General features: G+C 42.3%; 2 protein-coding genes across 11 annotated transcripts in view; one reads left to right on the top strand and one right to left on the bottom strand.

Moving 5' to 3' along the window:
• Positions 1–12,872, top strand: part of LOC118625333 (nuclear body protein SP140-like protein) — a 48,647-nt gene extending 35,775 nt beyond the window's left edge. The window contains exon 6 of the mRNA XM_036254218.1: positions 12,850–12,872. Coding sequence (XP_036110111.1) covers positions 12,850–12,857 — 8 coding nt within the window. The 3' untranslated portion in view covers positions 12,858–12,872. The remainder of the gene's footprint in view (positions 1–12,849) is intronic.
• SP100 (SP100 nuclear antigen) overlaps positions 1–23,117 on the bottom strand; it is a 101,640-nt gene that overhangs the window by 16,467 nt on the left and 62,056 nt on the right. For 7 of the 10 annotated variants that reach the window (XM_036254195.1, XM_036254194.1, XM_036254199.1 and 4 more), the window contains 7 exons: positions 17,262–17,306; positions 13,481–13,552; positions 9,865–9,912; positions 8,304–8,408; positions 6,492–6,634; positions 2,691–2,738; positions 236–280 (listed from right to left, as the gene is read on the bottom strand). In XM_036254195.1, coding sequence (XP_036110088.1) covers positions 236–280; positions 2,691–2,738; positions 6,492–6,634; positions 8,304–8,408; positions 9,865–9,912; positions 13,481–13,552; positions 17,262–17,306 — 506 coding nt within the window. The remainder of the gene's footprint in view (positions 1–235; positions 281–2,690; positions 2,739–6,491; positions 6,635–8,303; positions 8,409–9,864; positions 9,913–13,480; positions 13,553–17,261; positions 17,307–23,117) is intronic. The other 3 variants (XR_004958658.1, XM_036254196.1, XM_036254197.1) reach the window with 2 other exon arrangements.

Raw genomic sequence — 23,117 nt, 5'->3', positions numbered from 1 at the left:
AAACAGGAAGGTTTCCACTGAACAATGGAAAGGATGCTTTCATGCTGAGACACCCAACTTCAGAACCATCTACCTGGAGTAGGTGATGCATCTGTTGTTCTCTGCTCATCACACACAGCGACATGTTCCAACTGAGAGTGACCATGCTTCAGGGAAAGGCAGCAATGACACAGATAATGTACCAAGGGAAAAGACCTGGATTATTCTGGGGCTACAGGTGGGAGTTGGTACTTACATAAGGGTCAAACAAGGTCTTGTCATGAGACTTCACGACTCTCGGCTAAAAAGAAACATTGAGTGACAATGCTGAATGTGATGTTTCTATCCATCACTTATTTAAATAGCCATTTTTTAAGGGATTCAGTCCAACGTCTGTCCATTATTTTATACATATTTTTATGGAATACATATTTATAGGAGAATTAAAAGTGCCAAAGTACTACTGTTTGGTCCAATCTAGTTGCATTCCCTGTTTCTCGGACCTAAGGTGAGCCTTTGTGAAGTCATGTAGGGAGTCTGGCCCTGGTTTCCACAGGTGGAATTGTGGGGACTCCTCTGGTTCCCCTACTTTGAGAGGCCCTCAGGCACTCTTCTGTATGCACACATTAGCACACAATGAACTGTTGTTCTTGAGGAGCATGTTATTAGGAAGTGTCATCTCAGCAGAATGGCTGCTCTGAAAGAATCAAGCTGAGGACTCATCACCAACAGCCTCCTGCAACCACAGAGGCCAGAGAAGAATTCCACCACCTTCTGAACTCTTCTAGGGTGTAGCTTCCAAGATTACATGTGCTCAAGGATCCCAGTGTTGCAGCTCTTCTTCCAGAAGGTCACCCTCCTCTCCTCTCCATTCAAATCCCAAGAGGTCAACGAGGTGACATTTCAGAGGTAACTGACTACTACACACTAGACTTATGTTGCTTGTGCATATTCAATGGGATGACTTGATGTTTTTCCCTTCTGTATTCAGGCAGCCTTGGCCTTTATCTCCAGCCCAGGGTAGAGAGGTTACAGACAAATGTGACCTACAGGACAATCACCTGAGAGGTGGCCATTCACTCCCACCTCTTTGTGTGGCCTAGATTCCTCCAGCCCTACCCATTAGTTATCCTTCCATATTGGACAATGAAGTTGAAACAATCCTTGAGGTCAAGAATATTGTTTGAATCTTCTTTAATGGACATTGAGCATTTAGTACGTACTCGACAATTTTATGTTGAGCAAGTGAATAAATGAGTGTTTTACTTAGGAAAAGAAATTACATGCTAACTTCTAGGCAAACAGTAGCATGCAATAAACGATTGTTGTTGAGGAGTATATTATTTCACAAAATACTGTCATCAAAAGATATTAGTGGCCCTCTTCAGGAGCCAGTAAGCTGTCATGTGGTGCTGAGAGTGACGCTGACGTTTCCAGAAGCTCCATTAGCAAGAGAGGTTCTGAGAGACAGAGAACCACAGAGGTAGTTATGGGTCCTGAGATTTGTTCTGTTCTTCATCAAGGAGACACAGAATATAGAGGCAGCTGCAGCTTGTTGCTGAAAAGTGTTTGACTCATAAATGAGAGTAGACCCTAGTGTTTGACACTTGAGGAATGATATAGATGCTGGTCTTTAAAGTACTCACTAAACAAGTCTAATACTAGTTTCTAATTAGAAAACTCAGTGAATAAAAAGACAGACAATTTAAGCCATTCAGATAATCAGACAATATAAAGGCTTGGACCTCACGTCCCCAGTGAAAGATGGGAGTCTCATTGGCCAGCTATGTGTGATCTATCTTAGGATTCCGACAATGTCGTGAATGGCCACTTCTACCTGATGTATGTAAAAATGGTATTTCTTTCCTCCCCTTCTACTTTAAGTTCTCATTCATACTCAATCTTGAAAATGTCATCACTTTGTCCTGAATCTACATTGCATATTATTATTTGTTTGTAGCCTCCATTGCATTCATTCTTTCATAGAGGGAGAAATCAGTTTCACAGACAGAAATGAGGTCTGCCCAGCAATTCTGCTGGAGCCAAGGGACAGCATCAAAGTAAACAAATTTCCATGTCAGACCCTCCTATACACATGTACCTCCCAAAAACTTCCTCTCCAAAAGCACTATCTCCATGAAGAGCAAATAATTCCCTCTTGAAAAAGAATTCTGTGTATCTCAGTGCACATTTTGTTGGAAGGTGAAAGAGGATATAAAGGATCAGAAAAGAAACATGCTTTTGGTTGCTTATCTCCTGAAATGGTGCATGGTTTCATGTATGTCTCAAGATAGACATGGATGATGGTGAGCAAACTTTTGTTCCATCAGATTTCAATAGTTAAAAAATAGTAACCTAATTTAAAAAAATCTAGGCTTGAGATGAAGATGACCCTGTGATTTTATGAAGTGCTTTTATGTATTCCATAATCATGATTGCTTTTACAACTTTGACAGCCTTACAAAATCTGCACCTATAGCTAAAACTTATCTATGAGATCTATTTTGATACCACCTTATCTTCTCCATCTCAAGTGGTTGCTATTCAAAGAAGACCTTGCATAAAACATAATGTTCAAAGTAGTAACTCTGAAGGTACATGCAAAAAAATTGATAATTATAATTATCCAACTGAGAAACCATCAAAGAACATACTACATATGTAAAATCAGTTATGCGGTGAAAACTTGTAGAAAGTTATATAATCATTACCTTTTTTCTCCTTCCATATATTCTTGGAGGATTACATAGATGTCCATTCTGAAAAATAAGAAGATCCATGTATATGGTTAGCCTGCACTTCTGGTTTGTGAGTCTGGCATTCCAACCTCCTTCCAAATATTTCTACTTGATGTCCCACTGTCAGCTCAAATCACGGTGAGGTCTCCCTCCCCTCACCTGTACTTACTCGAGAATTCATCAGTGCTGCCCAGAAAATCACCTTTAGAACCTTTTTCCTTGTTCTGCTTTCCCCCCTAAGTTTTAAGAGGTTTTCCTTCACAATCTCTTTGACACCTCCCACCTCCTTTCTGTTCCCACAAGTGCCACTCAAACTTATGTCCTTACACCAGGACTACTGAAACAACACATGTATCCCACACCTACAGGGGGTCAGACACTCTGGACAATGTTGGGCACAGAAAGATGTGCAAACCTTAGAGAGGTCTAGAGAACACAAGGGGTCACATGGAAGGATAAGTATAAACCACTGTGAGAAGGGACTTAATAATGAGGTCCGGGGGCCCAGGGAAGGGATGACGAGGCAGGTCAGTCAGGGAATATTCAGAGAGGGTGACATAGGAGCTGAACGTGGGGGTTGACTAAAGGTTTCTTGGGTAGAAAGACAGTGAAGTCATTTCCAGGCCCCATGTTGTCTGAGATGCTGTTTTAAGTATGTCATTTCATACTTCAGGAGACTCCCTGGTTCTGCTTTATCTATGCTGTGAGTTTAAACTCATTAGCCTGGCATTAAATCCTTTCACAAACAACCCCAATTGATGGATTATGCCATCCTATCCCATGCAATCCATCTACTTCAACCCATGGAGCCACATTAGTTGTGGTCCTGGTGTTCACACCGTTCTTTCTCTGGGGTGCCTTCTGCCCTCTGCCTGCTTGTCTGACTGTAGACTATGTCTTCTTTCTTTCAAGTGCCTGAGTCCGAATGACCTTTTCCTCATTATCTGTTTTAAAAGATTATTTTCACCTCGAATGTTTTAATGCACAAAGGAGTCCTGGACTCAGACACTGTAATGTTTGAGAGCAGCAAGTGAAAAACATCATATTATAAAGTCACGTTTTATTAGAATTAGTGTTTTTAGAAACTAGAATAAGGCCAGAGAAACGGAAAGTCAACAATACGATAGATGAGGCATTGGAAGAAAGTCATGTGATAATCAACCTTCCTCTTGTTCTTGGCGGGTCTGGTAGAAATCCCTTCTGAAACGGCAATGACATTAATGCTACGAGAGGTCTTGGTGTCCACGATGTACTTTTGTACTTCTTTGACTGTTTTGAGCTTGGTGTTTCCAACTGCCTCTCAGGTATGTCCCATTGTCAACAATGCACATTCAAGATGTGTTCATGGAAAATAACTTCCCTCTCCAGCTCTGTAACATGCTGCCTCTGTTATCCAGACTCAGCTTTGAAAACTGCACCCTATCTTTTGCTCTTTTTATAAAGCCTTTCTAAGTTTTCCTCTACAATCTCTTCTATACCCACCACTTCCTTTTCATTTCCCTCAGTGCCCCTCTAGATTGTGTCTTCATACCTCACAGACTTCAGCTAATCCATTGGCTCACACCTGGTGAGATTAGATGTCAGGTTCCACCAGTGACCTTGGGCACACAAAGGTATCCCAAGCCTTTGGGGAGACAAGGGGGAGAAGCCGGCATGTAATAGGTAAGGAAAGTAGAGTGTAAACTGTGCTCTCACAGAGTGGTTTGGATTCCAGAGGTGGGGGAATATGGTAGGCTGAATAATGGCCCCCAAAGGTGTTTACATCCTAATCCAGAGAAAGGGTTCATCCTCCTTCTTCTGGCCTCAAGACCTGCACAATCATCCCAGCCCATGTATTGAACCCCATTACCCACAACTTCTTGATAAATCATGGGGAGGATTTTCATGCCATCCTTTTTATGTAAAAAGCTTTTTGTCAGAACTATTCTTCCCTTAAGACCCAGCTCAGTGCAAACTGTTCCTTGGAACTGTCCTCAACTTCAAAATCAGAAAGGACCTCCTGTCCCTAGAGACCTCGCATGGCTTCCTGCCGGTGCCTCTTGAGGAGAGGTCCTGTGGTTATGAATGTGCACCCTTCCTCCTGGTTAGGGAATGGGGCTTGCACCTTACCGTCCCTGTGGCTTTAGATGTATCTCAATAGGTACTGCTGAGCAAAGGGCATTGCATCATCATTAGAACGGAGCCAGGGAGGGCCATCTGGGGTGAGTGGCAGAAAGAGTCAGAAGGCACAGGCTCATGTGCTTCAGAGACCAGGCCCGCTTTGTGCAGGGGGCTGATATGAGGGCCAAAGGAGATAGTTTATTGATTTTTTTTTTTTTAATCCTCACCCAAGGACATTTTCCCATTTTTTGTTCAGATAGAGTGGGAGGGAGAGAGAAAGAGAGAGAAACATCGACGTGAAACGGACACATCGAGTGGTTGCCACCTGCATGACCCAACCAGGGCCGGGGACAAACTGCAACCAAGGTACATGCCCTTAGCGGGAACTGAACCAGGGTCTCTCTGGACCTCAGGCCGATGCTCTAACTGCTGAGCCAAACCAGCCAGGGCCAAAGGAGATATTTTAAAATGCAATTTATTTATATTCTCTTTCAAGAATGAATTTCAGATGGCTATAAAAATAATGATGAAATATTCTATAAGCCAGGAAACACCCATACTGTTGTATTATTTTTCTTCAATCCTCAATTGAGGATACTTTTTCTCAAATATCTTCAGATAGAGTGGGAGGGGAAGAGAGAGAGAGAGAAACATTGATGTGAGAGGGACATATCTATTGGTTGCCTTTCACATGACCCTGACCAGGGCCGGGGATGAACTGCAACTGAGGTATGTGCTCTTGGCTGGAATCGAACTCTCAATTCTTTGGTCTGCGGGCTGCTGCTCTAACCACTGAGAAAACCAGCCAGGCCAGTGTATTATTTTTAGACACATCTACTATGCTACTTTTTATTTATTTATTTTTCAAATCCTCACCTGAGTGTGTATGTGTGTGTATATATATATATATATATATTTTTTTTTTTTTACAATTATCTCCAGATAAAGCTGGGGGGAGAGAGAGAGAGAGAGAAACATTGATATGAGAGAGACACTTCAATTGGCTGCCTACCAAATGAACCCAGCCAGGGCTGGGTATTGAACTGAAACCAAGGTACGTGCCCTTGACCGAAATCAAACCTGAGACTCTTTGGTCTGTGGGCTTACACTCTAACTGTTGAGCTAATTGGCCAGGGCTATACTACTTTATTTTTAATTTTTTAAATTGATTTTGAGCGAGCGAGAGAGAGAAGCATCGATTTTTTGCTCTACTTATTTATGCATTCATTGGCTGATTCTTGTATGTGCCTTGATCAGGGATCGAACCCACAACCTTGATGTATCGGGAGGATGCTCTAACCAGATGAGCTATCTGGCCAGGGCCAATGCTATGCTGTTTTAAACATTGGCCCCAAAAGCCTAAGACCACCTCTTCTGCCCCCTCTGCTCCCAATTTAAATTAGTTTCCTGTGACCAAAGTACACAGTGGCAATTACTAGTGTCAGAGTCAAGGCTGCAATTTAATGTCTACCTTCAAAGGGGGAAGAGTTTCTGCACTTAGAGGTGATGCTGTGATAAAGGCCGGCCAAGATAACGCCGGAGTGGAATGTTAGTAATAACATGCATTGTGACCTGAGCAAGGGAGGTCATGATGGTTTTCTGAACACTGCTAGTCTGAGAGTTGGTGAATTGTGACACTCCATCCTGGATTTCAGCCCTTTGTCATTAGAATACCTGAATCAGGTGTTTCAGGGGCCATCCGCCACAGCGCACACTCAGCTTCCAATTCTTGGATTTTTCGTGATTTCCTTCAATTTCAAATTCCTTGAGGGTGAGCTTCTTTCCATCCTTCATCTTTATACACTTTGCCGAGATTCCTGTGAGACCCAGCAAGACAGGCTGAGCTCCCTTTGTTGGCAGGGAGTGACCCCAACTGTGAAAACCCCAGAACTTGGCCTCCCACCACGTGGTTCTGGGCCACCCATTTTGGACTTAGAATCAGCAACACGGGAGAGCTGAGTTCCCTCACAGGGGCCCCACCGCAACCAGAAGGCTGAGGGTAGACAGGGAATTCCTGCTATGCTCACACTTTGATCATGCAGTGAAAAGGGCAATCCTTATTATCAACATTTACTTTTAAGAAGCATTTAACTATATTCAAAAGAGAAAAAAAATGCATGTCTAAAAAAAAAAGAAAAGATCAGGATTCTTTCCCTTTCCTTCTCTGAGACTCAGGATCCAGCCGGGCTGAATTCAGAAGGGGCAGATGAGGACACACAGGTGGCAGTGTGGCAGCTGTGACCCCTGCCACATCTGTCTCAGCTTGTATAATGCTGACCATCCAGCTCATGGCAAACAATTATTTCTCATATTCTGGACTCATGGCTACTTTATGTGGAAAGTAATTATGGAAATGTTCTGTAGCAGGAAAAGTTAGTGACCATGTGCAATACAGTCACAGGGCACACATTTATACTGCTGTGCCTAAAGGACTCTGTTTTGGGAGGAGGGATCAATCATGGCAGCTGAACATTTGTGCTGTGCTTTTACAATGATAATTTGCAAATTATTTTATATCTGTTATTCTATTTTTTTTCTCATAATAATACGGTGAGGCAAGTTTTACTATTATCCCCATTTTGTGGAGGAGGAAGTTAGGGCGAGAGAGAAGAATGGCTTGGTCCAGATGAAACAGAGACTTGGTAGAGCTGAAACCTGAAGCCAGGTGTCCTGATTCTAAATCCTGTGTTCCTTCCAGTTAGCACAAGGTGGTAGAGGGAAGGCGTCTGTGAAGTTGCTGTTGGATTTCTCCAGTGTGTGTACATTTCTGCCCTGATATTGAAGCACTTGTTCTTGGATTGGATGCTGGATGGGTGTCATAGGGACCTTTTCCATGGGGGGAAAGGGGGTGGCCTGGTAGGCTAATGTTTGTGAACTTTAAAAGTATAGAAATGCCATCTTTCCTCCAGTGTATCTGGGATGCTGTGCAGAGAAGACCTAACGGAGCAGACCTGAGACAGCTGTCTTTAGAAATGTCTGCTTCCAAGGCTGGCTCTTGGCTGGCATCTGAGAACCTAGATTTTGGGAGAGGTCCCACTGTTCCCATATGGCTTATGCTGAACACCTGCTTTCCTTCTGGGAGTCTGGAATTTTGGCAGGTGTGAGGTAAAGTGTGCCAGTGTGGCTACGTCTTGATAAAAACCCCCGGGACTCCTAGGCTTAGGCAGCTTTCCTGATAGACAACACCGCACACGTGTTGTCCTAATTTGTTGCTGGGGAATCGTGTGTCCTGTGTGACTCCACTGGCAGAGGACCCTTGGAAACTGGCACCTGGTTTCCTGTGGACTTCATCCCTTGAGCCTTTTTCCTTTCTGATTTTTCTCTGTATCAATTTAATAAATCACAGCAACGAATTTGACAATATGCTGAGTCCTGTGAGTCCTCTTAGTGAATCACAGGACACCCCGACACGGGTGTCCAGCCCCTGAACAATATAATATCCACATGGGTGGTTTCCAGTTGAAAAGCATAGACCAGGAAACTCACCTTGTTTCATTTTCTCCTTATATAACATCCCCTCTGCCTGACCACAGGTCACGCGAAGTATAGGAAGTCGAAAATCGATAGTTGTATCTCTGGGAATTCTTGGAACTGCAAGGAAGCATTATTATTATTTTTATTCCATCTTTCTACAGCTGTGCCCTTTTTCCCCTTACCCATCTTGAGACCCTTCTTTTATAACGTAAAATATAATGGAGGGAGTGTCCTCATGAACTAGGTCTTTCTTTTATGGCAGGTTAGACACACAAAGATACTGTCATCCTCCATTCCCGTTCTCTGAAATCCTGCAAAGGAGACTCATGTGAAGGACCTGAGCTCCCAAGCTTGCTGGCCACGACCACCTATGGTGCAATGATTTCCCCTCTATCTCTGAGGGAGATTTCTGGCCATATTATTGCTTAATGTGAATGAAGAAAAACCCCTCAGCTTTTAGTTTGTTTCCCCATCTGAGGCACCTGTCGGGGAGCAGAGAGCAGGATGACAAGGGGACCTAGCAGGAGCAGTGGCTGCCTTCCCTCCTTGCTCTCTGCCCTGTTGCACTTCTCCGTCATGGGCCTCTCCCTGTGGCTTCCCCCTGTGAGGCCCAGAGCAGGTGATTGAGAAGAAACTTCAGAGTTTTCAGGAAGAGGGCCTCTGTACATCCTTGGGGTGGGGCACCGGGCTCTCCTTCTGTTGCAGCGGGTGTTGAAAGTCATAAAATAAACTTCAGGCTCTGGCTGGGTTTCTCAGTGGTTAGAGTGTTGGCCCACGGACCACAGAGTCGCAGGTTCGATTCCAGTCAAGGGAATGTACCTCGGTTGCAATTTGGTCCCTGGCCTGGTAGGGGTCATGTGGGAGGCAGCCAATCGATGTGTCTTTCTTACATTGATGTTTCCCTCTCTTTCTCCCTCCCTCCCACTCTATCTGAAGATAAATGGAGAAATATCCTCAGGTGAGGATTACAAAAAATTAAAAAATGAACTTCAGTAGCAGCAGCACCTGCTCCCGTCCTTTCGGCCAACACAGAGGGGCAACCACACTGGGACTTCTGTCTGGGAGGGGCCTTTCAGAGTGACTTCTATTAGCACTGGGGTGAGCCTGGGAGGCCACTCAATCGAATTCATCTGCCACTTACCCATTTACAGAGGACGAAATTGAGGCAAAAAGAAGAAATGACAAGTAAAAGTCACACAATCAAAAGAATGTTAGGAATTAGGACACAAATCTTGTATTACCACCCATGGTGACTGGTGGCTATGTGGTCAACTAAAAAGCACGTTAGTCACACACTTTATATTTTCCTCCTCAGAAGCTGTCAGTGCAGTTAAGGGAGCCTGGGAGAGGCCCACGGAGGCCTGTGCTCTCACAGATCAATGGATTAACATCAATAAAGTGGGTGTTATCAGCATCCTGTCGCATTGAAAACGACCAAGGCTGATGACTACCCTAACGTTCGTTACTGGCTCTATGAGCCAATTAAGAAATTGATTGGCCACTCAGAGAACAGAGTATAAAATAAAAATTTAGATGCTTAATTACTAAAAGTGTATCAATCACTTCTTTTCACCTCTTTTTCTGCTTCTTTTTGAAGGCCCGGTACTGACGGCTTTCATCCCTAAGGGGTAAAGAAAATAACATAAATGTCTTCTGTTCATAAAATTGCATTGCAAATAGTAGTGTTGCAGAAAAGCACCGTTCAAATGAAAACTCCTCTGGAGCCTGCCTAGCACTTCAATAGCAATATCAAGTGCCTAGATCAGGAGCTACAAACTTTTTTCTGTAAAGGACCAGATGGTAGCTATTTAAGGTCCATGACCTCTGCTGTGATGACTCAGCCATGCCGTTGTATTGTCAAAGCCTTTACAGGTACCACACAAATACAAAGAGGTGGCTGTGTTCCAATAAAACTTTATAAAACAGTCAGTGGGCTGGATTTGCTCCGTAGGCCATAGTTTGCTGAACCAAGGTCTAGATTTAGTTACAAAAATGATACTTAACTGAGATTTATCCTACATTTCTTTTACTAACATCTCCAAATTATTCCAAGTACGTTTGAAACAGTGTTTTATATCTTTCCCAACACCAAGGTGAGAAGAAAATGAAACTGGACATCTGTTGATTGCCTGTTACGTGCTAGGAACCATTCTTAGACCTTGGCTCTACTAACTTATTTCTTTGGAATAAATTTATCAAATAGGAACTAACACTATCTTCATTCAATACATGAGGAGACAACCATGTAAAAAATAAAAAATGCAAATTAAATAGAGTGTTAGAAATGTCCTTTGATAAAGACACAGAGATAAAAGACAGAAATATATGGTCTCAAGGGTAGACCTCATGGTGGACTCTACCAATCAGATAGCTGCCACAAACCTAAGCTTGCAAGTACATTTTTTGCACTAAGAATGGTGGCAAAAATAAGCAAGAACTTCCAAACTAACCCAAATGAAGGGGAAATAATAGAAATTGATGCCAAAGTTCTAAAATGCATAGGAGTAAAAATAACACAAAAGGCTGACAAAAAGATGTCTCATAAGATTGAAGCATACCCCTGACAATAACCCGAGTCTGTTCATCAGTAGCTATTATCGGCAAACATACATTCTCTTGCTCTTAGTTTCTATCTGTTTAAATCCTCCTGGGTTTAGTGGGTGAGCTAGACTCCCCTTTCATTAAAATCTTCAGGTTTTCAGACGACTTCAGGGCAAACAAACAGGAGCTCAGTGTTCTCTAGCTCAGCATGAAGACATTTGGGCGGAACACCAAATCATATATGTCGAAGTGCTGATGAGTTTTGCTTTGCAGTGGTTCTTTGTGTGTTAGCATGTTCCAGCACCTTGTCATTATCTCACACCCAGGAAATAAGATATCTGGATAAAGTAGGATTTACCTGTTCTTGGCTCTACTGTCTTAATAATACTAACATACCAAATTAACCCTTATAAATAATAATGTGATCAGAAAAATTAAAACCAATTTAAAAATAATTTTCTGAATAGTTGAGACTAATCATTATGGGCAAAAAAAGTATATCAGGGTATTTAGGTGACTTTTTGCTCCCCTCAGAATAGCAGAAGCATCGCCCTGGCCGGTTTGGCTCAGCGGTTAGAGCGTCTGCCTGCGGTCCGGAGAGACCCGGGTTCGGTTCCCGCTAAGGGCATGTACCTCGGTTGCAGTTTGTCCCCGGCCCTGGTTGGTCGTGCGGGTGGCAGCCACTCGATGTGTCCCTTTCACATTGATGTTTCCCTCTGTCTCTCTTCTTCTCTCTCCCTCCCACTCTGTCTGTACAAAAAATGGAAAAATGTCCTCGGGTGAGGATAAAAAAAAAAAAAAAGAATAGCAGAAGCATCAACATCCAAGAACAAGACAATAGGAGGAGCCTAGTACATCTATATCTTAAAGCAAGATGCTAGTCTACCTCTGATGCACAGAACATGGGAGGGGATAGTGAGGCTGGTTCTGCCAACATAAGCATTCCCTATCATCAGGTCTAGTGAGAGAAGCTACACTTCTTTGGAGAGAATTGTCAGGCACCTCTACTTAATCCAAGAGGTGTTAAAAGACTCACACAGAAGGACCGCTGTCCTTGGGGATGTCAAAGAAGAAGAGACTATTAGACTCATCCCTAAGAAATATAGAGGTGAAGGTCATAGCTAGCACATGCTGCAGAGGGAGACAGGCTGAGCTGGGAGCCAGTATGGGAATCAACGAAGAAACATGATTTCCATGGCCTGTGGGGGCCCTGTGGATGGGACCTGAACTGGGTGTTCCTGAAAGATACTCTGCCCAAGAGAACCACCTGGAGTGATGAGGTAACTGCAGCGAGGTGCAGACCTTCCAGAAGGACTGTCTGATAGCTTAATGCCCAAGAAAGTTGGCCACCATTCAGCTTCTGAGAGATAGGAACATATATTGAGTCTGCTACACTAGTAACAAATTTCTAGCTACATTTCCTCCCCCTTCCTGTTTTTCGACCAGAAAAAAAGAGTTTCGGACTGTAATTTGTCTATAATTTCACATATCTGTCTGTAGATTTGAGCCAGGGACTGGCTGGGTGGGAAGTAGAATCACGATGAGGCAGCCTAACAGGAAATAGTGTCTGTCTGATCTACCTCCCTTATTGCTCCTTCACACCAGCTTTCTTCTGGTTGAAAGGGAAGCTCGGTGGAGTGCTAAAGTCATGTGCAAATGGCAAAGGGACGAGGCTTTGCCTCTTAGAACCTTTCCAAGGTGAGGGTGGGGTGCGGCGAAGAACTGAGAATCTGACTCCATAGAAACAGATGTAAAAGTCTTAAAATGAACTTCAGAATGATGAGCTGCTGTTCCTGCCCTTCTAACCAGCACTGGAGATTAGGGGAATCCACTGAAGTCGCCTCCTGGGCTCCCTGTTCACAGTGCAGAAGAGGGAGCCGTCCATGGTGCAGAGGGAGATCCACAGGATGTTGGAGCTGACTGTGAAGCGGGGATGAGCCTTGGAGGGCAGTCAGTCTATTTATTATAGTATTACCATTTATTATTCTTTATTATCTAATTTTATTTTACCTTACAGATGAGTAAACTGGGGCAGAAGAAGGGAAGCAACAGACCTACGTCTACACGATTACCTCAGAGTGGCGGGACATGGGGAACATCAGCTATGTGAGTTTCAGTGTTTCATGGCTACTTCCACCCAACTGAAAATCCGGGTACAACTTTTGACTCTAGAGTTGGCCCTTCACACACTCAGATACAACCAATGGCGAATAGAAAACTGCATTTTCCATCTGCTGTTGGGAATCCGTGATTGGGAATGCAAAAATTGTTTTTGATCTGCATTTGGTTGAATCCCTGGATGTGAAACCTGAAAAAAATCAGTGTCTACATGGACAGGTGCAGTTCAAACGTGTGTTGTTCAAGGGTCAGCTGCATTTCCAGCCTGAACGTTATCAGGTCAGCAGAGGCAACCCTGCAGTGTCCCCGGGCCCTGGGTTCTGGTTGTAGATTTATGACCAAGTTACTCATTTGTAGTGTTATCATCTTTCAATCCCTGAGCATTTTGGAATTGCCTAAGTCTATTTCTGTACAGTTAGTAAGTCACATAAAGTGATTAGAGGAATAAGTTTGTTACTAAAAGCAAAGAATAAAGCATAAAAATTTAGACATTTAATAAAATAATAATAATAATAATAATAATAATTTACCTGTTAGTTTTCTTCTTTTCCATGGAACTCTTTTTCTCAGAGCTTGGGTTTTATATCTGCCTCTGCCTCTCACTGAAAACAAAAAAACAAAAGATACTGTGAAAAGTTGCATTGTATATAATAGTGTATTAAAAAAATTCCATTTTATTGTAACTTTCCAAGAGCCTACGGCATAAAGAAAAATATATAACCCATAGCCTTATACCTATCAAGCCCTAAATGTTTAACCTAGGTTCACCTTAGATTTCATTTTCTTTATCCTCACATTAATCCTAATTTATTTATACCCACATTAATTAAAAAAGAAATTTAAGACAGAGTTTCATTTGTAGTTTAGGGAACACTGTGAGAACTAACAGTTGATATGTGCTTATTATGTGCTAGACATGAATATAAAACACTTAGAGACTTTTACTATCCCCATCACCAATAAAGAAACTGAAACATCCTGAAATTAAAATATTTAAGTGTAGTGATTTCCTTTGATTGAAAGGTAGAAATCAATAGCAGCAATGCAAGGCCCGGCCGGTGTGGCTCAGTGGTTGAACATTGATCCATGAACCAAGAGGTCACCGCTTCAATTCCCAGTCAGGGCACATGCCCAGGTTGTGGGCCTGATCCCCAGTAGGGGGCATGCAGGAGGCAGCTAATCTATGTTCTCTCTCATCGATGTTTCTATCTCTCTCTCCCTTTCCCTTCCTCTCTCTCTAAAATCAATAAAGAAAAAAAAATAGCAGCAATGCAAGAATTTGGATTGTCTAGAGATGCATGATGGTAAGCTGCCTAGATGAAACACTAACCATTGTCTTAGCCTGGAATAAAGGACTTTGGGCTGAAAATATAGTAAAAGTGACCACATGGGTTTGGACAAAAAATTAAGATAAGAGAAACTAACCAAGAGAATATTACCCAAGGAGAATTTGTTCAAAGAAATTCAAAGGATTAAAAAATGTACAAATAAAGAAAATATTCCTCAGTTGAAAAAAAAAGGATTTCAAGCCCTAGAAAGTCTTAGGGGTAAACATATTGAAGAAGAATTGATTGAAACTCTTAGGTGAACATGTTCTCAGACTCAGCAGGTGATTTGGTGTGCAGGTAGACCTCCTAAGTGCCATGTTCATACATAGTACTCTCCAAGGCAGAACCATGAAGTGATCTTCCTTCCTTCCTTCCTTCCTTCCTTCCTTCCTTCCTTCCTTCCTTCCTTCCTTCCTTCCTTCCTTCTCTCTCTCTCTCTCTCGTTCTATCTATGGTGGGACTACAATTTGAGCTTACTCAGCAATAGACATCTCCGACAAACACATTTGCTATGTGTCCCTCTGTGTCTTTCTCTGGTACTGTTGAGTTTGCCTTCCATCAAAACTGTTGAGGCCATATAAATTAAAGGTATAAAAATAGTTTAGTTCAGCTTCCCAGAGCTCTCCTTCCTGGCAGATTCGGAGTGTCAGAACTACTGATAATATAGAACCACTGGACTTTTATTTAAAATTGTTCTTTGTGAATTTTCTTGCTTAATTACCCCGCAGAAGTAGAGTGGCTGTACTTGGGTTCGCTGTTCAAAAACAATCGACACCACAGACTTCCTATAGAAGTTGAGTAAGGTGCTCTCTCATCATCAAGGCAAGTGAGAAGGCTTCAGCCTCAAAGTAATTGATTTATGTCTCCAGGAATTTGAAGGTGGAAGAGAAATTTAAAAACTTAAGCCTAGAATGTCTAGAGAGGATGTTGGGAGCCAGCTACTCGTTCACTGACAGCAGGGCCATAAAGAGGCACGGTTCTCATGGGTCTCTCTGGGGAAGGGAGGAGTTCAGTTAGTCCTCCTAAGAGATACTCTTTCTAGGAGAACCATTTAGATGAATGAGGCGTGAGCCTCCTCAGAACTGGGAGACGAGGAGGGAAGTGGTGAGCAGGCAGCTGGAGTTCTTGCATAAGGAGAACTGCAGATGAGAAATTATCTCTGAAGAGGAAGTCTCTGAAGAACCCTCAAATATGGCTCGTGCATCCACCATATCTGGGAGACATAAAGGATATATCCTAAGAGGCCCATTTCTGCTCCTTACTACTTCCTTCTCTCCTCCCTGCCTAAACTCGACTTAGCTAAAAGCAACAGATATTGATTGGAATTAGAGAAGAAATGTGGATGAGAGAAGAGGTTGGCCTCATCCAACTTCCTCACTACATATTTTCCAGTTTTAATATAGCAGCTCAGGGTGTTTACTATTGAATGAGAATATGTAATGCTGCTGACAGGGACTAGCACAGTTCTGGGGTTTATTTAAGACATCAGCCTGGGGCAGAAAAGGACTATTTGAGACAATATGTTTCAAAAGGAAACAGGAGAAAAGGCAAATGTAATTTGTGATTAGACTACCATTTCCAATTATTTTATTTCATTTTATTTATTTTTTATTTATTTTATTTTTTATTTATCTTCACCAGAGGATGTTTTTCCATTTTTTGTTCAGACAGAGTGGGAGGGAGAGAGAGGAAGAGAAAGAGAGAAACATCGACGTGAAAGGGACACATTGAGGGGCTGCCACTCGCACGACCAACAAGAGCTGGGACAAACTGCAACCGAGGTACATGCCCTTAGCGGGAACCGAACCCGGGTCTCTCTGGACCGCAGGCCGACGCTCTAACCGCTGAGCCAAACCGGCCAGGGCTCATTTTATTTTATTATTTTTAAAGCTGGAACTGGAACCCAAGTAGCCTAGATCCAGTGCCCAGGTTCTAACTCCTTTTATTTTTATTATTTTTATTATTTTTTAAATCCTCACCTGAGGACATTTTTCCATATTTTGTTCAGATAGAGTGGGAGGGAGGGAGGGGGGAGAGAGAGAGAGAGAGAGAGAGAGAGAGAGAGAGAGAGAGAGAGAGAGACATCAACGTGAAAGGGACACATCGAGTGGCTGCCACCTGCACAACCCAATCAGAGTCGGGGATAAACTGCAACCGAGGTACGTGCCCTTAGCGGGAACCGAACCCAGGTCTCTCTGGACCGCAGGATGATGCTCTAACCACTGAGCCAAACCGGCCAGGGCCATTTCCAATTATTTTAACAAAGCAGGTAAAATAAAGAGGTTTCACAAAAACTCAGAAGAAAAATCTTTGACCTGAGTAAGTATAACCTGGGAAGTAACCAAAATGATAAAGATAAGCATGGAGATAAAATGATAGAGATCATAGAAGTATATGCATATATTTGTGTTATATTTAAATGTTTATATTCATTATATATATATATGAAAGCTCCTCCCTTCCCCAGCGAGGCCCATGAGAATCATGGCTCTTTATGGTCTTATTATCAGTGAGCAAGTAACTGGCTCCCAACATCCTCTCTAGACTTTCCAGGTTTGAGTTTTTAAATTTCTCAGTCACCTTCAAATTCTTGGAGCCATAAATCAATTAGTTTGAGGCTGAAGCCTTCTCACTTGCCTTGAGTGAGGAGAGAGCACCTTATTCATATATATACATATATATGAATATTATGCATAGATATAAATATAGATATAAATATCTATGCAAATGTTTATATATATATACACGGTGACAGAAATACTCAGAAGAAATGGGTAGGTTCTTTCTACCACTTCTGGACTGTTTGATGAAAGAGAAACAAATTATGTGATTTAAGCTACTGTATTTTGGGGTCTCTGTTACAACAATGCAGTCTGTACTCTAGATAATCCATTAGCTATGAAGCCCACAGAAATTTGGGGGCTGCGGCAAAGAAAGGGTCTGCATTAACCTCACAGGTGTGAATCCTCACATTTATTCTTACCTCTTTGGATACTGTTCAGTTTACCTTTGCGTCTTCTCTTTCTTCCTTTGAACATAAAGCACAATAATTATTTAGAATTATAAATAGAGATTTGCAAGCTTTATATGTCAGTAACATGCAAGTATTTTATTTTTGTCTTCATTCAACTTTTGTGGGGCTACATCTCCAGTTACCAACACACCATCTTGGTTGTCACCACACTGAAGCAATAATAGCAACAAAAAACCTACTTTACACAGCACCAATTATTTACAGTATGCTTTTACATAGTCAACTGTGGTTCTCTCATATGTAAAAAGCAGCTGAAATCAGGCAGAAGCTGACAGCAAATAAGAGGGAGGGTCAAAGAGACCAAGGAACGTCTGAGCTCAGACATCACCAGCAAAGTGTACATCCTGAATTCAGAGGCGTGCCTTGAAAGCTAGCCGAGTTTGGTTCCTGAGGTTTAAGGCAAGAAGCCTCTCCATAAAAAAAGTGCAAGAGGAAGCAGCAGTGTTAATGTAGCAGCTGCAGGAAGTTATCCAGAAGATCTAGCTAAGGTAACTAATGAAGATGGCTACACTAAGCAACACATTTTCACTGTAGAAGAAATAGCCCTATCTTGAAAGATACCAATGCAGGACGTTCGTAGCTCGAGAAGAGAAGTCAGTGTCTCTTTTCAAAGCTTCAAAGAATAGTCTGACCCTCCTGTGAAGACTCTGCTCAGTTAGTCAGCTAATGATTAGACAGAAATTTCCTTAAATACCGAGAACTAATAGCTCTCCTCGCCTTTGTCAATGGGGCTCTATGCAAGTGTTAACGCATGCCGTCAACATACGGCTGGGCAGTTTACAGTTCCACCTTAGCTCCCACTTTCTGCGTGCACAGCCTCAAGGCTTGGCCAGGTGAGAGCTCAGGGCTTTCTTAGGCCTTTCCTGCGTGTGCACAGGCCTGGGAATGTGCACTTCCCTGGACATGCATGTGGCTATCTACATGGTCAGAAACATGTTGGAGTTTCATATGTATGTATGTATCTACAATCTATATATTGCATACAATATATATATGTATATGAATTTATTTGTATAATATATATTTGTATTTTAGATATTTATTTATGTATATAAACATTTCATACAATATATTTATGTAATATATATTTTATTTATAACTAATATATTTACTTAAATATAATATATATTTATCTAATAAATATTTCTATATTATATATAAACACATATATAATTAATAAATTTTATTCATACAATTATATTTTATAAATAAATAAAGTACATACAACATATTTATATATCATGGAGTATTGTGTGTGTGTGTGTGTGTATGATTGCATACATGTTTTCAGAACCCACCCATTTTCTTTGGTTAATCCTCACCCAAAGAAATTTTTGCATTGATTTTTATCTTTTGAATAATTGGATACTTTATTTAAATAAAAGCAAATTAAACAGAAAGGCTTAATCTTGGTTAATCTTTAGTTAAGAATGTGAGTGACACTTAGCTCCCTTCCACCACTGCTCCCCACACTTGCTGCCTGTCCCTGCCTCATCCATCAGGTCGGCAGGGCCACTCATCTATGGTCATTCTGCACAGTCCTCCTGGGAACATGCAGTCTAGAGGTAGCTCACCCCCTTAAGGAGATCTACGGAGAACCCTCATTAGCCAACAACATCACTATCTATGACAAAGAACCAACAATAAAAAATCATCAGTGTTCTGTTTAGTAGTTTCCTAACATTTCTTTATCCTCTCTTTTATTTTAATTTTTGCTTTAAGTAATTTATTTTATATAAACATATATTTGGATTAAACTTTTCACAAACTGGTAGAATCAATTTATTCATCTAAATTACTCATCCGACACATTCTTGGATGCATCAGTATGCAAAGGCTTAATTATTTCTAATGTAGAGTCTCTTGTTATTGGCCCCTCAGCAGCAGGAAGGACTTTCTGGGATGTTAGTACCCTTGACCTGAGGTGAGGACAGTTAGAGGAGAAAAACACCCTATGTTGTAGAAATACAACTCTAATCATTCAAAATTAGTTCTTTTCTGTTTCATCATGGTGGGAATATACAGAGGTTCCTACCTTGCATTTAACCCCTGAGGTTGCTAGACTGTAGGGCTGTGACAATAAGTACCTGTGTCACTGGGGACCATGTTGTGACCACACCCTGGGCTGTTAAAAATGGATCCTTGACTCTTTGCCTTTGGGCGAAACTTAGAGCTTGATAAAAAAGAAAGCTGTGGGTCCACCACCTGATTCGGTGGAAGTAAGGGTCACCGTGGATTGTCCTGCCATGTCCTGTAAATCTGAGCTATGGGAACGTGGTTTGCATAAGTTACCGGCATTCTAAAAAGTCTTCAGTATGGTAAATAGACACCTCTCCAAATAGGACATACAAATGGCCAAGAGACATATGAAGAAATGCTCAACATCACTAATCATCAGAGAGACGCAAATTAAAACGACAAGGTATTATCTCACACCTGTCAGAATGGCCGCCATCAACAAATCATCAAACAACAAGTGTTGGCGAGGGTGTGGAGAAAAGGGGACTCTAGTACACTGCTGGTGGGCGTGCAGACTGGTGCAGCCGCTATGGAAAACACTATGGTGTTATCTCAAATAATTAAAAATTGAACTTCCATTTGACCCAGTGATCCCACTTTTAGGAATATACCCTAAGAAGCCTGAAACACCAATCAGAAAGAATATATGTACCCCCATGTTCATAGCAGCATTATTTACAATAGCTAAGATCTGGAAAGAGCCCAAGTGTCCATCAGTAGACGAATGGATAAAAAAGCTGTGGTACATATACACAATAGAGTACTATGCAGCTGTAAGAAAGAAAGATCTCTTAACCTTTGAGACAATGTGGAGGGACCTGGAGATATTATCCTAAGTGAAACAAGCCAAGCAGAGAAAGACAAATATCACATGATCTCACTTATTCGTGGAATATAATGAACATAACAGTCTGAGGAACAGGGTAGACCCAGAGACGTGGAAGTAGGGTACAGACTGACAACCCTCAGAAGAGGGAGTGGGGAGGGGGAAGAGATAAACCACAGAACTTATATGCATGTACACATAACTAATGGACATGGACAACAAAGCTGGGGACGGGGTGGGGGAAATGGGGAGGAGGGTGTCAATGGGGAAAAAAAGGAGGAACATCTGTAACAAAAATAAATTAATTAAAAAAAAAAGTCTTTAGCATGAGCACGAGCTTGGCCAAAGTCTTTCACAATCTTGACCTTTCAACTGAAGCCTTCCACACTTCTATTTGGGAAGGACACCCCTTCCTTCCACAAATTTTCTTCTTCCTTTTATTCTGCCAAATTTCCCATGCTACTCCATTACTGATGGACAGTGTTGAAGTCTGTTTGTATATCTTCACCCAAAATGGGTACGTTGAAGGAAGACTGAATTTTAGCAGTCATTAGTATAAATGCGGTTTGATTTCCAAGGAAAGAGAAGTTGTGGAAAGCTTAGGAGTAGGAGATGGATAAGGAGAGAAGTAAGAAAGGGAGTGTGATGGGGCCATAAGGATGAGTCTGGTAGGTGGAAAGCATACAAAGAAGAGTCATCCGTATATGAAGATGAAAGGGAAAAAATGTGGAAAGTATTTTAGCAAAGCTGAGGATAATGACTGGCCTTTAGGTAGTAATCCTTATAAAATATTATATAAAATTTAGTCTTTAAAAACAGATATAATAAGGACTTCCGGTCAAGATGGCAGCATAGGTAAATATCTCCTCCTCCCACAACCACATCAAAATTACAACTGAACTACAACACAACCATCATTCAGAACCGCCTGAAATCGAGCTGAATGGAAGTCCTACAGCTAAGAAATTAAAGAAATAGCCACACTGAGACTGGTAGGAGGGGCGGAGGCACGAACGAGTTGGTCTCATGCCCACATGTGGCAGATAAAAATCAGGAGGACACTTCGGCTGGGAAGGTCCTGCCTGAGAAGTGAGGGGTCTCCATTCCTCACGAGGCCCCCAGCTCAGGGTTTCAGTACCAGGAAGAGAATCCCCATCACTTCTGGCTGGAAAACCCAGCGGGAACTGAGGCTCAGGGAGGCTGAGGCTGTGGGAGCCCCAGGCAGCTCCTCTTAAAGGGCCGGTGCATGGACTTACTCTGACTCACTCCCTCTGAGCTTAGAGGGGAGGCAGCTTGAGGAGCGCCAGATACATACAGGGAAGAACTGAGCTGTTGGGCCTCAGGACAAGGACTGGAGAGGAGTCTTACTCCTGGACAGAGTGCTGGTGGAGGCTGATGTTCCTTTGGTGAGCCCTTCCCTGGGGTGGCAGACAGCCCCCATATCTGGGACTCCAGCAACCTAGCTCACACTGTTTTCCCTGCCCTGGTGATTCCCTGAGGCCCTGCCTTATCCACTTTTAGGCCCAACCAAGCCGTTTCCAAAGGCTTTACCATAGGATTGGCCTGTCTTGGATCCTTCTTTAGTTTCCTAAAGTCTCTCAAACAAGCAGCATCTGGCCTCAGCCAGCCCCATACCTCTCATTAAGTGGCCCCAGGCCTGGCACTAGAAGCATTCAGCCTTGGTTCACGACTTGGCTTTCCCTGGACACCTCCAAGCCCAGCACAAGAAGTAGCCATTGGCAGATCACTTTGTAGCTTATGCTGGGTGGCCCCGGATAGAACACAAGCAATGGCTGACCTTGCCCCAGAGCCAGCACACCCAGCGGACAGCTTCAGACCACATCAAAAACACCAAAACCCAAGCACCTCCACAAGTAACACACTCAAGGAGTGGACTCAGTGGGTACCAGAGCCCTGCTGAAGTAAGTCTTGCTCTATGTGTTGAGCCCCTACACAACTGACCCTCCAAGGTAGTCAGATGCCAGTGGCTAGTGGGCACAGCCAGCCCTTGCAGCTGATCAGCCTGAGGAAATCCCTCCCATTGATGTACATTCAAGGGACTTAGTGAGACCTTTAATGAACTTAAGGAGACCTCCAAGGAACTTAGTGAAAACATCAACAACATTAAAAGGACCAGTCAGAAATGAAGAATGTGCTAACTGAAATAAAGAATAATTTACAGGGAATCAATAATAGAGTAGGTAAATCCAAGAAGCAAACCATTGATTTGGAATATACGGAAGCAGAAAACGCCCAACCAGAGAGCAAAAAGAAAAAGAATCCCCCCAAATGAGGATAGTGTAAGGAGCCTCTGGAACAACTTCAAGCATGCCAACATTCACATCATAGGGGTGCCAGAGGAGAAGAGAGAGAACAAGAAATTGAAAACTTATTTGAAACAATAATGACAGAAAACTTCCCTAACCTGGTGAAGGAAATGAACATACAAGTCCAGGAAGCACAGAGAGTCCCAAACAAAATGAACCCCAAGAGACCCACACCAAGACACATCATCCTCAGAATGCAAAAGCTTCAAGACAAAGAGAGAATCTTAAAAGCAGCAAGAGAAAAGCAGTCCATTACCTACAAAGGAGCTTCCATAAGACTGTCAGCCAATTTCTCAAAAGAAACTTTGTAGGCCAGAAAGGAGTGGCAAGAGGTATTCAAGGTGATGAAAAGCAAGAACCTACAACCAAGATTATTCTATCCCTCAAAGCTATCATTTAGAATTGATGGACATATCAAGAGTTTCCCAGACAAGAAAAAGCTAAAGGAGTTCATCACCACCAAACCAGTATTATATGAAATGTTGAAGGGTCTTCTTGAAGGAGAAGAACAAAAATATGAACAATAAAATGGCAATTAATACATATCTATCAACAATTGAATCTAGAAACAAAATGAGGAAGCAGAACAGAAACAGACTCATAGAGAACTTTTTGTTGCTTGCCAGATGGGTG

Source organism: Molossus molossus, unplaced genomic scaffold, assembly GCF_014108415.1.
Source record: "Molossus molossus isolate mMolMol1 unplaced genomic scaffold, mMolMol1.p scaffold_m16_p_11, whole genome shotgun sequence".
Classification (NCBI taxonomy): Eukaryota; Metazoa; Chordata; class Mammalia; order Chiroptera; family Molossidae; genus Molossus; species Molossus molossus.
This window is presented reverse-complemented; position numbering and strand designations above follow the sequence as displayed.